This window comes from Hippichthys cyanospilos, chromosome 3 (assembly GCF_059441005.1).
Source record: "Hippichthys cyanospilos isolate Australia breed blue-spotted pipefish chromosome 3, RoL_Hcya_1.0, whole genome shotgun sequence".
NCBI lineage: Eukaryota > Metazoa > Chordata > Actinopteri > Syngnathiformes > Syngnathidae > Hippichthys > Hippichthys cyanospilos.
In genome coordinates, this window is record NC_142371.1 from 7,022,120 (window position 1) to 7,038,993 (window position 16,874).

Below are 16,874 nucleotides of genomic sequence, written 5' to 3' on the forward strand. Positions count from 1 at the left end.
CTGTCAACGCCCAAAAACCACCTCATCCTTCTCACTATGTATGTAATATCAACAGCGGCCAGAGGCAGCGCCAAAAAACAAAGATCAAGCACAAACGTATGAACTGTTAAACTAAATCATCTCCAAAACGTTATTTCGGGTGCAGTCCACGCGGCTCGGTACCAGTTGATCCATGGACCACGGACCGGTCCGCGGACCGGTGGTTGAGGACCACTGCTTTACAATATACAATATACAATCTACTTTACAATATATTTTGTACAGTACGACTTCAGGCATGGCCAACCTAAATGCCAGAGATGGCCACAGTTTTTCATCACTGCTATTGGGGGCCCACTTCGGACCATGAACTTCCAAATAAGACAAAAATGTTATTTTTGATTTGAACAAAATACTTGCTTTTAATATATTTCATTTTGCAGTTTGATATATTTTTCCTATAAATAAATAAATACCACATACAGTACTCTGATTTTTTTTTCCTTTCTGATGCAAAGGGCATAATAATAGTGAAAAAAAAACAAACTGTTGAAGTGCAAAAACTATTTTCGTGCATTTTTCACAAAATTCAACTAACTCAAAATGGTGTTATTGATTATTACACTGAGGTAATATGTTTGTCCTGCATATTCCAAATGATCAAAATAAAATATACATATTTACGTTCTCACGCACTGAAGCCATTTCTGCCTTCAAGTGGTGAATGGTAATATTGTAACGTGAAAATTACAGGTGATTCATAATTTTGCATCCGCAATTTTTTTTTTAATTTTTTTTGTGTGTTTTTTAATTTGCTTTACCTAAGGAAGTGGCCAGTCAGTGTGGAGGCACATGCAGCCTGTAGTCTAGCAGTTGCCCATCTCTACACTATGGTAATATAAGGCAAAGAAGAAGAAACACATACTAATGTTTACACATCCTTATTCCTACACATACTAATACTTACAGTATAATAAAACAATACATTTCATTGTTCGTTGTGAGTATAGAATGCTTATGCAATACATGATGAATGCCTTATTTGTGTTCAACAGGTTTTTGAGAAATAGTGTTGAAAATCAAAATTCTATTTTTGAGCTTTCGTGCAAATATTTCTCTACAGTATTTTGACCTGTGGCGATGTCATGTCGGCGTCACATTTGAAGCGTTCTGTGTTTAAATCTTGCCTTTTGTTCCCTTCTTATTTTGCACTGGTTCCCTCCAAATAGTCCAGCTACATCTCACGTCCTGAAGTGGACGTGACAATGTGAATGAATGATTGTGTTGTCAAGATGTGCCCTGCACTCCAGAGCAAGGTTTAAAATAATTTTGGAATGTTCATTATGGTCGCATGTTTTCCATTCATTTTTACCTATTTTTTAAGAGCAAATTCGTACATTTTAATTTGTTTTGATTTGTTTCATACATGCTGCTTTTTAGTACAATTTCTATTAGTTTTAACTTTAATTTTGGTTCTAAAATATTTGCGTTAAAATAAGGTCACTGTGTCGTGTAGTCAATCAATCAATCAATCAATCAAATTTTATTTATATAGCCCTAAATCACCGAAGTCTCAAAGGGCTTCACAGAATGAAAAGAGGTCATACAGAGACATCTTTTCAATGTAAGGTACACAACAGCATCCCCTGTCAAAGCTCCCAGAAGGGGAAGGAAAAACTCAAAAACCCCAATTTGGGGAAAATCAGAAACCTCCAGAAGGGACCACAGGTGGGAGGAGCCCCCTTCCAGGCCCACAGGTTGAAGTGGATGCTGCATGTACCGAACACAGAAACAATATAAATTACAGAAAACATATTGTGCTATATAGTGCAGTGATGTCTTGACAGCAGGCAAAGCCATTGGGCAGGAACCATCCCGCATTCCAGCCAGGTGGACCGCAGACGGCTAGACTCCTAACCCGTGATGGTCGACCAGCGCAGGACCCAATGGAGGCGGTCAAGTCAACCCTCACCATCTAGCTAGCCCCCTCTCCCGGCCGGAAGAGGGGGGCAGGAAAAAAGAAGAAGGCTGCAGACAGGCTAATTTAACTAAATGCTTTTGAGTATAGATGTGTTTTTAGTCGGGATTTAAAGATTTCTACCGAGGTGGCTGCGCGAACTTCCATAGGTAGGGCATTCCATAGTACTGGCGCGCGAATGGAAAATGCCCTTGATCCCGCAGACTTCTTTTTAGCCCGTGGGGTCGATAGCAAACCGGCATTTTGTGATCGAAGTTGTCGGGACGGAACATAAGGTGATACTAAGTCGACGAGATAGGAAGGAGCTAAACCGTGTAAAATTTTATAAGTAATTAACAACACCTTAAAATCACATCTCACGTGTATTGGAAGCCAATGCAGGTCAGCTAGAATCGGAGTAATATGATCAAACTTTCTCGTCCTTGTCAATAGTCTCGCCGCTGCATTCTGTACACACTGCAGGCTTTTAATGTGAGACATGGGAAGGCCAGAAAACAAAATGTTGCAATAGTCTAGGCGCGACGTAACAAATGCATGAATTAATGTTTCTGCATCGCTAAGAGAAAGAATAGGGCGAATTTTAGCTATATTGCGGAGGTGAAAAAACGCCGTTCTTGTCATGTTATTAATATGTGTTCGAAAGGAGAGAGTTGAGTCAAATATCACGCCGAGGTTTTTTGCAGAACTACTTTGGGAAATAATACAGTTTTCTAGGTTCAGCGTGGTATTCTTAAGCAGGTGCTGATGATGAGCAGGGCCAATAAATAACATCTCAGTTTTATTAGGGTTGAGAAGCAGAAAATTGGAAGACATCCATTGTTTAATCTCGGCGAGGCAAGCCTCCAGTTTACTGCACTTGCACGGATCCGTTATTTCTAAGGGCATATAGAGTTGGGTATCATCAGCATAGCAATGAAAACTAATAGCATGTTTACGTATAATATCGCCGAGAGGAATCATGTAGATGTTGAACAGTAAGGGGCCAAGTACTGACCCCTGCGGGACACCACATGAGACGGAGAAAGACTCAGAGATTGCGTCGCCATAAGAGACACTATGCGTCCTTCCCAGGATGTAAGATCTGAACCAAGAAAGTGCTGATCCCGAGATACCAACACATGATCTAAGACGTTCTATAAGAATATGATGATCAATAGTGTCAAATGCGGCACTAAGATCAAGCAGTAATAATATTGATGAGATGTTGGAATCCGAGGCTAAGAGAAGATCATTCGTCACTTTTACTAGGGCTGTCTCAGTTGAGTGGTTGGCCCTAAAACCTGACTGAAGGAGTTCAAATCTATTGTTGTCTATCATAAAATCACTAAGCTGTTGTGTTACAACTTTCTCGAGAATTTTGGCGATAAACGGAAGATGTGACACTGGCCTATAGTTAGCGAGATCTTCAGGATCTAGGTGTGGTTTCTTAAGTAATGGTTGAATGACGGCCGTCTTAAAAGCTTCAGGTACAATGCCAGAGGAGAGTGACAGGTTGATAATATTCAAGACAGACGACCCCAAGATCGGGAACAACTCTTTGACGAGTTTGCCTGGAAGCGGGTCGAGCATGCAGGACGTCGGCTTTGCTGCATTAACCAGTTGTGTAAGACACTCCAGGGATACTAAATCAAACTGGGACAGGGTAGCCAGACTTTCATGAACCTGATTGTCCGAACTAGCATCAACAATCACAGTTGAGGTGGTGAGCGGCGCTGCCTTTTTTATTTCTTCCCTTATTAGCTGAATCCGCTGAGTAAAGGATTGCATGAAATCGTGTGCTGAATGGAGGGAATTTTGATTAACCTGCTGCTGCTGTGTTAGCTGCGCTACCGTCTCAAATAAATACTTTGGGTTGTTTTTATTAAGACTAATCATTTTGGAAAAGTGATTAGTTTTTGCTAGCCTAAGAGCCTCTTTATATTTCAGCAAGCTATCGCACCAGGCCTGACGGAAAACCTCAAGTTTAGTTGTTCGCCATTTACGCTCAAGTTGTCTACTTAACAGTTTACACGTACGCGTTTCCTCCGTAAACCACGGAGTGCGCCGCTTCGGACGAGTTTTAAGTTTCAGCGGCGCAATAGAGTTTAGGGAATTTAGGAGAACCGAATTAAAATCATTCGCGAGCTTATCGACTGAGCCAGTGAAGGACGGAAAGGCAGCTGTTGCGGAAGGCAGTAATTCAGAAAGTGCAGCAGTCGTTGAAGAATTAATATCACGGCTCTTAAAGCCTTGGTTGTGGACAACAAGACCACACTGAGCTAGGACTTCAAATGTTATAAGATAATGATCAGACATAACGTTAGTATGTGGCAGAATTATGACGTTTGAGGCAGTTAGGCCACGGGTTAGCACTAAGTCTAAGATATTACCATTCCGGTGTGTTGCTGCTTTTATTATTTGTGTAAAACCAAATGCATCGATTATTGTTTGAAAAGCTACAGTAAGTGGCTCTGATGGGGAGTTCATATGAATATTGAAGTCACCCATAATCAATATATTATCTGTGTGAGTTATTAAGTCAGCCATAAGTTCAGGGAATTCATCTAAGAATCCAGAGTATGGGCCAGGAGGACGGTAAATAACTACCACATAAAATGGTGGTGAGGAGCTCGATCGCATAACGAGAGCCTCAAATGTCTTGAAAGTGTGACTCGTGCTCGTGCTAAGCCTAAGATCAGATTCCGAAATTAGGGCGACACCCCCCCCTTTTTTACAAGGACGGGCAACATGTGAGCCCACAAAGTTTGCGGGTGAGGCCTCATTTATGGTAAGAATTCATTTGGTTTTAGCCAGGTTTCGCAGAGACCAAGCACGTTAAGATTTTGATCTGTAATAAGATCATTTACAAGAAGGGCTTTTGAAGCGAGTGACCTAATATTTATGAAGCCGAATTTAAACTGGGACATTTTTCCCGGACTATTCTGAGTCCTCGTGTTGGTAGTACTAATACCAACAAGATTTTTATGGCTGGGGCTTGCTCTATATTTTGAGTAATTAAAACCTCGTCGCGATGTTAGTAAAGTAGGAATTCGATTGTCGACGACTACAGCGCGCATATTGATATTAATATTTCGCCTAGGCACTTTGTCACTAGTCTTACTGATTAAAGAGGCAGGGCTGTTTTCCTTAATCAACACCACCTCAGCAGAAATCTTATCATTGGGGCATTCAGCATTAGGTATTGAAACAGTGTGTGGATTGCAGTGACCTAGACTAAGTATGCTATGTGTGTTGTAACAGTCCAGCCTAGTGCCGGTTAACTCTAGCCTTAACGACTCCACACCCGTTCTAGCAGGCTCGCTACTCGCCTGCGACCCGACATGCTCTAATGTGGGAAGTCATGGAAGGCTCAAACAGTAATCTATGTTTCTAGAAAGAGTGACAGCGCCTTTCCAGTTAGGGTGAAGGCCATCTGTCCTCAGCAGGTCGGGCCGGCCCCAGAAAGAGGGCCAATTATCTACAAACTGGAAACCCTGCTCTTTACAGAAACCAGCCATCCACCGGTTAAGCGAGAATAATCTGCTAAACCTCTCATCATTGCCTCTCGCAGGCAGAGGGCCAGAGACAATAACTCGATGCCGACTCATCTTTCTAGCGAGATTACAAGTCCTAGCTATGTTCTTCTTTGTAATCTCAGACTGCCTCATTCTAGTATCGTTGGAGCCGACGTGTATCACTATGTCCGAGTAGCTAGTGTTGTTTGCACTAGTCTGGTGTCTAGCCCTCTTGCGTGTCAGCTCCCTAAGGTTAGCTTCAATGTCGGGTGCTCTGGCCCCAGGAATACACATTACGGTGGCTGGCTTTTTAAGCTTGATGTTACGGGTGATGGAGTCCCCTATAACTAATGTGCGGGAGCCAGTAGACTGAGGAGGAGTTTGCCTAGCGAGGGGGCTAAAGCGATTATGCGTCCGAACAGGCTCACCGCGGCTAGCAGGCTTCTTAGGGCTAATGCTAGCCGGACTAGCGGGTAGGCTACGACCCGCACTAGCCGACGCTAGCGGCATTGCGGGAGGGCTACGGCCCGCATTGTCATTATCAGATGTGTCCGTCTGATCTACGATTATCAGACTACCCTGCTCTAGCTGACGGACACGGCCCTCTAGGAGAGAAATAAACAGGCATTCTCAAATAACCATTTTACCTTCTTTCTTCTAGCTGAGGATGTACCGCAAAAATAAAATAGCAATAAATGGATATTTAAAATGAAGCAGTACAAACCGTGTACAAACCGATATGAATTGACGAAAACAAAAGTGAAGGACATTTTCACTGTAACCATAATTAGATTTGGTTAGTTTTAAAAACGCAAGAGTTTCAGTTCAGTCATTTTTTATTCTTTTTTTAATTGTATTTCATTCACAATTTTAGTTTTGTTGGTTTTTCTTAACGGTACTAATCAGTTTGTTCCCCACATCTCTGTCTGTCAAGTGGAAACTACAAGATCTTGCCTGTTTCCAATTTCACACGTCTCCGACATACTAAACAAGATCATTCTTTCTTATTTATTCAATATCTTCCATTTTGCAGGAAATATGGGTATAATTTTTTAACTTCATAATTCAACAGCAAAATACACTAATTTGAAACATTTTTTTGCATACACTAACAACATCCTTTTTTGTCTGCATGCTGCGGTTTTCTTTGCAGATGGTGTGATAGTGTGAAAAAACAAGCTGCATCAGCAGCGTCTTATCGCGCAATTTATGCAGCTCAGTTTTAGCATGACTTGCACTGATGTTGGGTTTGTATGTAAAAGTGTTTCACTGCATCAATTTCCTGTAGTGGCTGAGGATTAAAATAATATTCCCCACAAAGCTCCCCTTGTTAAAGATATTCAGTTTCCTCTGTCAATTTACAAAAAAAAAATGACAAATTTGCCTCTTGAAAGATTCAATTATATGCCTGCTAACTAACAGTAACACTCATATATATATATATATATATATATATATATATATATATATATATATATATATATATATATATATATATATATACTGTAAAATACTCAAGGACACAGGTGAAAGAGGATAAAGAGCACGCACATGTGTCCCATTCACACAGCAGTGCTCCTCTCATCCAGGCTGGTGGTTTGAGAGAAATTGGACCTGCTGAGCCGTCGCTGTGGTATGAGGACCTTGACAAGCCTGCACAGACCACACGGATTCCTGTGGATCAACCTGAACAGGTTCCTGCGGAACTTTTGCCCCGCAAACACATACAACACAGGGTTGAGGCAGCTGTGGAAGTAGGCGAAGACCTCGGTGATTTGTAAAGCCAATTTGATGTCTTTGCTACTCTTGCACCCTGTGTAAACATGCAACAGTTCCAACGCTTTGAACAAGGATGCCACATTGTAGGGCACCCAGCATATGAAGAAGACAGCCACCACAACGATAACCAAATGAATGGCCTGTCTTTTGGACGACTGGCGGTAAAGTAGCCGTCTGATGATTTGTATGTAGCAAATTGCCATGATTGATATGGGAAGGAATAGGCCTAAAACATTCATTTTAAAAAGGCCAAAAACCTGCCAGAAGCGAACATCGGAGTTGTCCATGGATGTGGATGTGGAGTACACAGGGTAACAAAAGGTGGAGTTCATGCGATCAGGCAGCTGTTTTAGGTAGATGAGTTCAGGAAAAGAGGCCAAAAAACCAGCTACCCATGTGACACCCGCCGCAATAATACCAAAAGAGCGTGTGCGTGCCTTTAAGGCATAAACAGCATGCACTATTGCTAAATACCTGTCGATGCTCATGACCATGATGAAATAAATGCTGGAATAAAACACAATGCGGTGAATACCCAGAGACACTTTGCACATGGCGTCTCCAAATATCCACTGGTCCAGTACTTGGTAGGCCAGGAAGGGGAGTGTGCTAACTAACAGGAGGTCAGCGACGGCCAAGTTGAGGAGGCACACGTCTGTCATGTTGCATAGTCGCACCCCGCAGACTATGACCCAAATAACCAGAGAGTTACCGAGAAGGCCCAAGAGAAAAAAGATGCAGTAGATCGCTGGGAGGAAAGAATCTCCATGTCGCTCATAAACACACCTCTCAAAGTCTGGCTCTAGGATGTAATCCATGAAATCAAATGTAATGTTTTCAGGAAACGCTGGAGAAGTAGGCCTAAAGAAAGCAAACAAAAAGGAATGTTAACACAAACTTACTCTACATTATTATCTGCATTTGCTACTTAAACCCTGACCCAAACCCAATGAACACTTGGTTATTTGGTATTCCAGTTGGTTAGTGTTAGTTATATAGGCTAGCCTAAAATAACCTGATGTCATAACCATATAAAACTATAATAATTATAATAAGTATAATAAAAGTCAATTTCATTTTACATTCAATAAATATATATATATATATATATATATATATATATATATATATATATATATATATATATATATATATATATATATATATATATATATATATATATAAAATTATTCTCCATATTCTGTTCTTTTCCTGTCATTTTATATCCATTTGGTTATGCTCCTTGCAGCGCTGTAGTTTTATGTTGGAGTTTTTAGCCAATTAGAATTCTGCTAACTTGTGTTGCTATGCTGTGTGAAATCTGCCTTCACCAGAAGCCAGGGCATTCTGAGAGGAACGAAACTGAATTTGGACCAATGCGACTTTCAGCATTGGCATCCATGTCAATACAAAAGGATTTTTTTTATTAAAAATGAAATGCAGAAACGCTACAAGCAAGTCATTGAAGTCTTACTGAGGAAAGAAAGGAGAATGGATTTTGTATTGAAAGAAGTGGGAGACACGCGTTTTGGTAAGCCGAGCATATGATTTATTGTTTTTATTTTTCATATGTTTTTGTAATTTTATTTCGTTCACATTCAATTAGTGGTAAATAAATAAAACAATGTTCTCATAATAATGTGTGATTTGTAAATTAGTGTACAATCTTGTTAAAGCTTGCTCACTGTTTTCCCTGTTGTGGCTTTATTTAGTGGAGTTTGACATATTTTGCTTTTGGTATCATGTTGTTTTTCCCTGGCATCTGGCGTGTAATTTGTGTCACCTGTCATGAGCATGCTCCAGCTCTAGTGCAGCTTTATAAATAATAATAAATATATATATATATATATAATATATAATATATATATATATATAATATAATATATATATATATATATATATATATATATATATATATATAATATATAATATATAATAATAATAATAAATTGTTTTATTGAGCCCATCTCATCCTGCCTCCCTGCATTTTGGATCCACATTCTCACATCCGTCGCCAATTTGCCTTTGGACTTCATAAAACTTTGTGGACAAAGAATTCAAAATTATTATTAAGTATTTTAAATTCTGGCAGTATCACATATAATGATAAGTTTCAATTGCTGATGCGGGTTTATGGACGCTTAAGTGCTCCGGAAAATAGCCTGTGTAACCCAGTAAAGCATACGTGTGAAAGAAGACCTAAGAGTGAAACCCACGGACCGCCACTGATACATACATATATATATATATATATATATATATATATATACTGTATATATATATATATATATATATATATATATATATATATATATACAGTATATATATATATATATATATATATATATATATATGAAATTCACAAAGTATTAAGGCAATGGATAATTCTATTCCTGGGTTATTTTTTTTACCCTTGTTTTGCTTAATTGTCAAATAAATTCAAATTTAAAATAAAATAAAAACAAAAAAAAAATTGTAGAATGCAAATTTAAAAAGGTGTTCAAATGTTCTGCTAAGCATTGAGTACACCGTATTCAACATTTATGTTAACTTTCAGTAAATACTGTCCATATTTGAACACCTTGGAAACCTCCAACTACATCATCAAACTAACAGGCCTAAAATTCTCATAAATGATAGGCACCAAAGCAAAGGGTAGTTGTATCCCTGGTTCCTATTCCTATTCCTATTCCTGTATTCCTATCTGCTATACATGCCTGGGCTTTTCTTTCTTTTTTTTTTCATCAAAACCAACGGTCTCAAAACTCAAGCCAAAATGGAGACTAGCCAAATCCGCGTTGGCATGTGGCCAGCATAAACCAGAGATTTACATCATCGCTTCACTCTATTTTCCACCAAAGATGCAGACGCCGGTTAAGTTGACTGACGGAGGATATTTAATTTGGAGGTGCTAGTCAAGTTTGTTTGTAAAGCCCTGAATCACCCCAGTCTCAAAGGGCTTCACGGATGAAAACGAAATCATACAAAACATCATAAATACACGGCATCCCCTGAACAAAGCACAAAGAAGAGGAAGGAAATACTCAAAACTGCATCTGGGGAGAATGAGAAACCTGCAGAAGGGACCACAGGTGGGAGGAGCCCCCTTCAAGGCTCAACAGGTTAAAGATAACACATTGTGCCATATTAAGCAGTAAGTGTCCAGTGCGATCAGATTAGATCCGCCTCACAGTCTGGTTTAGTGGGGCTATCCGAAGGCACTACTGCCACCAAGATGCTTTGCAAGCTTATAAATGAATGTGGACTGAGATGATGTTTTGTTTTGGGTTTTTTTGAAGGGGGGGGGGGGGGGGGGGGGGGGGGGGGTTGAACTAGCCCTGATTACATGTAGAGACCTAAATCCATAAACCAGCAAACTGGATGCGCCACATATAACCAGAGTGTCTGACACTTTACAAGCAGCCGAAGTCTAAGAGTGCTCCCCAGTCCACCAAATGGAAAACAAATGCAACAGTGTGATGGAAGATGGTGAACCTGAAGACTGAAGCTTCTGCCTCAAAGTCGTGTGTTTCTCAATCCCGTAACTGACTGCTGGATTTGTTTCCTTTGAGCAAGACAAAGGACAAAGAGCCAATTGACATGACGTTCACGGGTAGTTCGATCGGCTCCTCACTGTTAACGATGGGACTCAAGAACTGATGGCCGAGTAGGCGTGAGTGGCTCATTCGTTGCATGGATGTGATAAGCTTTGTCAAAATGTTTTAGATGCAGTGTACACACATGTGCCAGCCGATGTATGTAAAATGTAAGCTACTGGAAATAGAATAAGAAGTTATTCTTTTTTTTTTTTTTTTTTTTCAATGTCAAATTGAAGCGACACTTGGCACAAATCCCAACATTCCTTTTTTAGGAGAAGTTAATATTTAATTGTACTATCACTGAAACGCTTTAGGAATGGCATGAATATGTTTTCTTTTTTTATGAGTAAAACATTGATGTTTTAAAATTAAACATAAAAGCGTTCATGAAGGAACACTCCCTTTAATGAGCCAACTATCATCACAAGCCTAGCCTGATAAACTTGTTTAGTTGGCTAGCTGTCCCATTCAGCCCTTGTTTTAATTCATTGTTTTATTATTCCAACGTGCTACGTTTACCTATTTTTCTGCATTTTTTCATGAAGAGCTTTTGAAATGTGGGTCCTCGAAGGGTGGTCTGTTGACAATTCGACAATTATTGCCACTCTAAATTGTAAAACACTTGTGTGTAAAACACGTGGAAGTTTTCATTCATCAAAATACACGTTTTCCAAATGCATACACATAATATTCCTACTAACTGACAATACTGACTTTTTTGAAGGTAAAGCACGAGGAAAAAAAAGGGAATGTTTTTGGCCAACGAGGAGGTGTTGATCGGCAAAGTTGTGAAGAACATTATCAGAGTGACATTGTTTCATACCTATGCTATTCTTACCTTGTTGACTCCATTGGATAGAGATTTTCTTTCAAGTCACTAAGAGCAGAATGGCTTGTGGCCATGGTTTCCTGTAAAATATAAAATAAGCGCATCTTGCAATTAATATGTATAGATTGTAGATTTATGTCAATGGATAACACACTAATACTGTATTACAGGACCATCTGTTGATTTCCATTCTAACAGTGGTGTTTGGTATTTTAATTGTTCATAGATGATCCAAAACTCAATAAATAAGTACATGACTAAAAAAGGAAAACGTTACCTTCCAGTTTTTTTAAGTTGTGATGTTGGTGGGAGTCCTGATCACATTGGTCAGTAGATGGTCACACCCAAATTTCTATTAATCAACAGATGCTGGCTACATTGCTCTTGAGATATGAGAAGGATATATAATTTCTTACAGCAATGCTTCCTGTAGATGTTTTTAAAGACATGTATATACACAACCACAAGTACGTGGTTGTGACCTTAAAAAAAAAAAAAAAAAGAACACAAGGGCTTGCCACAAGTGCTTACTGCTCCAGACTCAAGCGATGTCGTGCAAAGCTTTGTGACAATTTCACAAGTTTGGTTAAATGTTGCAGAGAGCTCACTTGTGCTATGGCTTGTTGTCAAATTCTTTTGGCTGAAGAGTTAAAATATTCATTCCCATTATTTGAAATTGGTGATGTAGTAGGTTACGTATTTCTATTTTCTTGGATGAGCTCGCAGACTACCCGTGCTAAGTTCTACCACACTTTGCGATCTGATCTTTGACATCAACCTGAACCATCTTGCAGAATATAGCTACTGCAATTTTATATATGTTACTGTGTTATCATGTGTGTACGTGTTATTATTGTTACAGTATGAAGCAAGTAGACTGGGACCAAGAAGCCTTTCCGTCTCCTTGAAAAGTAGGAAAAAATAAATACGTAGGTGTTTTGTTTTTATTCTCGTTTATTTGCATTTGCTTTGCACCTAATCAATAATATGCACACAGTAATAATGTGCATCCATCTGCACAAAAAGAGATAACAGCAAAAGAAAAGACTTTCAGATACACAGCAGGCACAGGCAGTAAATGCTGTATGTTGCTTTCACCTCCAATGGAGACTTCCCACCTTCACTACTGTCATGGAACAATTATATACTCAACAAAATACAAAATTAGCACATGTCCTGTGCCACACTTATTCGGAGTGGTTCGGATTTTATATTTATAAAAAAAAAATAAAAAATTCAATATTAGAGGTGTTTATTATTTATTACTATTTAGTATGTGGATCACTACACACTTGTTGTGCTCATTGATCCTGGATTTTATGATATTTGGGAGAAAGACAATTTTGAAATCTGATTAGTGATAGAAAGAGCCTCATAAGCATTGATAATAAACCTACAAAACATTGGCCAGCACCACCAATTCTGAAGGCCCTGGGCTGATTACACAGACATGTTTTATATTCTAGTTTATTTCAGTTGTCTATTACCTTTTTTTATGAATACCTCTTGATGAGCTTGAGGCAATAATAAACTAACATGGTCTTTACTTCACCAGTGTGCCTTATCAGGGTACTTAGTGAAATTTCTTCCTTTAAGAATGGAACTTGGACCACCAGTTGCATAGTACAGAAGTCAGATTTCTACAAGGCCGTCAAATAATGTAATTAACTGTTAAAATTTATATTATTGCAAGAAGCAAGAAGCAAGCTAAAGAAAAACGAGTGGCAATTACTGAATTGAGAAATTGAATGAGAAGGTGATATATTTTTTTATGTATACTGTTGATCACTTCGCATGGGCATAATTTATTTAGCTATTTGTTGTTTAACCATTTTTTGTCAAATCTCAGGTGTGAAAATCGCTTGCTAGCCTTCACATTGCAGTGCTAATGGTTGAACAAGCTTGCCATTTTTGGGGACTCCTAGATTTTGGAGATATGGGGGATGCCAGTGATATGAAGGTCAAACAGGTACAAACAGGTAGAGAAATAATGATATGACATAAAACTGGTCATTTACTGATTAGTTTCACACGTTTTGATTAATTATCAACTGAGGTGTATACTGTGCTGCGGCACAACTGGTGCTGCATGTCAATACAGAAACTGTATTTTTTTTCCTCATATTTTTCTTTTTAATTCTGCATTACTGTTACCTAGAATTTCCATTTTAATACATTTTTTTCACATATTTTGAGTAAGACACCACCCCTCCGGCTTCTGCTGAATTTTGCCTTCGGTGCTACAAGACATAATCAATAACCAAGTCCAGGCTATTTTACAGCCTTTTTTCATATTATAACCACCAGTTTTCTAATGGGATCTTAGAGCTGTGTTGGAAGTTTCTTTCTCTGAACTGTCTCTCTGACTGACAGGGGCTCCGCTCTTGCAGCAGTATCTAGAAAACAAATTGCCCAAAGGCTTCCGAAATTTCTCCCCAACCAATGCGTAAATGACTGGGTTTACGCAGCAGTGAGACAGTGCAATGATCTCAGACCAGGTCATTGCCAATCTGATCGCATTTGATGCCTTGTAGGTGTTGAACATTTCAAACAGTTGCAGTGTCTGAAGGAAAACTACAATATTGTAGGGGACCCAGCACACGACAAACACGCAGACGATAGTGAATATCAGTTTAACTGCTCGACCTTTTTTGGAGTTCCTCGTCTTGGAGAGCACAAGGAGGATCTTCACATAGCAAAAAAACTGGATCGGTAGACATAGGAAAAGGCTCACGGTGTTCTCACTGAAGTTTCGGAGCATTTTCCAAAACAGCTGACTTTCTTCTGGATAAACCGGCTGGCAACTCAAGGAGTTGTTGTGGCCCGTTTCAACGGAGGCAAATATCACCTGCGGCGTTGCCATGAAGAGGGACACAACCCAGATAGTGATGCTGGCGGCCAGTCCGGAGCCCGGTGTCCGAGCTTGCATGGTCGCCACAGCGTGGACGATTGCCAGATACCGGTCCACACTCATCAAGGTGACAAACAAAGTCCCGCTGTAAAATCCCAACTGTTCAGGAAAGCAGAAATTGACATGACAAATTTACATGAAGTCTCTCTGCCTCAAGAGTTGGCATCATGTAACAATTAGAGGCAATTCTGTTGTCTGATATATTTATACATATACATGTGTGTATTTCAGTTGTCTACTATGTGGGGAAATATGGTTGTAAAGAATAACAATTATACACATTCTGCTTGGCGGTTTTGTCATGTCAAGGAAAAAGAATCCATTCACTTAGGATAATTCATGCCTTTTTTTTTCTTTGTTATACAAGAAATCAAGTTCCCATGGTTTCAGTTAATGATTTTAAATGACAAGTGTGTTTTATTCAACATCTGCGTATTTTTGTACCCTAATGAAGTCCCACCTGATAGACTCCAGTAGTGACTTTGCATACTGCAAGGTTCTGAGAATTGTAGGCCCACATTAAGAGGGACAGAGCCAGAGTAAGGTCCGAGAGAGCCAAGTTGAGGAGACATATGTCAGTCAATGTCTTCAGCTTGATGTAGTGGTGGAGAATCCAAAGTACCGAGGTATTTCCTGGTGTAAAAAAAACCCAAACCAATATTTTTCATTATGTTTCTGTTTGTGTGTCCAAAGAGTCATTGAGAAATTTGTCAACAGCAAATGTGTACGTATTACAGTATGGTGAATTGCAGTTTCTGAACATACCAAGCAAACCGAGGAAAAACAGGATGCAAAGGGCAATCTTCATAGCAATAAATCCTTTTGATGACTGCGAACCCTCATCCCCATTTAGAGTGGAATTTGAATCATAATATTCATAATCATACATGTCTAAGTAAATGAAGGTCTCATTCTTTGATGGATCCATTCATCTGTGCGAGCAGAAACAGAGCAAGAAAATGTTTCATTTGAGCAGTGCAAAATAATATCTATTTTTGAACTTATTAAAATCAAATACACATCGAATACAGCCAAATGATCAAAAATGAAGAAACAAGACAGCCACAGACGTTCACTCACATAAATTAACGGCTGTAAAATTATATCTCTTTGACGCATAACTAATTTAAAAACAAGTGGTTTGCTATTTATGTGTGACATTTTCCATTCTGTCAAGTGATCATTTTGGTAAATCGATCTTGAAACTGAATTTTTTCTGCTTCCTGTTATGACTTTGTTTGAATGCAGTAACATTTTTTCCATCCACATTCAGTATAAGTTTGTCATATCATTGTTTAACAATGTAAACTCATAAGAAAAATTAGATACATGAAACAACCTGACAGAGACGGTTCATCTTCATGGTTTAGTGAAGCCCCAAATTAAACATCATCTAGAGAAATGTTGAGTCAAAGAACATTTTATTTATTTGATATCTTCTGTCTTTAAATGTGTTTAAAGACGATATTCAGTGCAAATTCGCAAAGCACTTTGCTGCTTTTCACAATGAACTTTTACAATTATAATTAGGTGAGTCATCATGGGCAAACTGCAGAAAAGTTATAAAACTTAAAGTCTTTGGAGTATCGTTGTTTCCAATTTCTGTAATTCATCTTCAAATGTATTGGTGGTATAAAGTACACTCTGACATGGTATAACACAAATGACAACCAAAGTTTTGGACATACAGTTGCAGTGGCACCACTCATGCATTTACAAAACTCTGCCTGCACTCATGTGGTCTTTGTTTTGTTTTTTTCTTTTCTTTTCTTTTTTAATTTGTAGGCTTCACTGCGACCTCTGCTACTGAGCCACAACTGTGACACCCATGCAACCCCCACTTCCTGTAGCAGACATTTTTAAAGACAGACATAGCACATGCACACATGTCCAACATTTTCTGTAAGGGAGAGCTGTCACAATTAAAAGCTAATCAGATTTGATGGAAGAAAAAGTAAATTACCACATCGTTTGATAAAATCGATGCTCCTTGTCGTGTGCTCTATGCCGAGTGCCAGATTTGCATGTCCTGTTGTTGTGCGCTGCTCACCTTTGAGTCAAATCCTGTTGCAACGCTGTTTTCTGGTAAAAGTCAAGTGAAGGTGTTTCCGACGTACTTCATAGAGGTAATGTGTGGTTTTCCAAGAAATGCTCATTTGCTCAAACATGACTTCAGAAAACTAATGAAAATGAAATTGTCTGTGTTCTCATTCGCTTATATTTTTTATATTCTTCTTTGGAAACAGGAAACACACATTATATATATATAGTATACAGTATACAGTGTATATATATATATATATAT

General features: G+C 38.9%; 2 protein-coding genes across 2 annotated transcripts; both read right to left on the reverse strand.

The window, feature by feature from the left end:
• Positions 1-6,993: 6,993 nt before the first annotated feature.
• On the reverse strand, positions 6,994-12,054 carry ccr8.2 (chemokine (C-C motif) receptor 8.2). Its single transcript, XM_088411109.1, has 3 exons — positions 11,936-12,054; positions 11,668-11,738; positions 6,994-8,091 (listed from the first exon to the last, which is right to left on the reverse strand). Exons 2-3 carry the CDS (start codon positions 11,730-11,732, stop codon positions 7,014-7,016), a joined length of 1,143 nt encoding a protein of 380 aa, XP_088267235.1. The 5' UTR covers positions 11,733-11,738; positions 11,936-12,054; the 3' UTR covers positions 6,994-7,013.
• Positions 12,055-13,969: 1,915 nt separating this feature from the next.
• LOC148425622 (C-C chemokine receptor type 4) lies at positions 13,970-16,643 on the reverse strand. Its single transcript, XM_088411290.1, has 4 exons — positions 16,533-16,643; positions 15,335-15,501; positions 15,030-15,202; positions 13,970-14,668 (listed from the first exon to the last, which is right to left on the reverse strand). Exons 2-4 carry the CDS (start codon positions 15,495-15,497, stop codon positions 13,970-13,972), a joined length of 1,035 nt encoding a protein of 344 aa, XP_088267416.1. The 5' UTR covers positions 15,498-15,501; positions 16,533-16,643.
• Between the last annotated feature and the right edge of the window lie 231 nt (positions 16,644-16,874).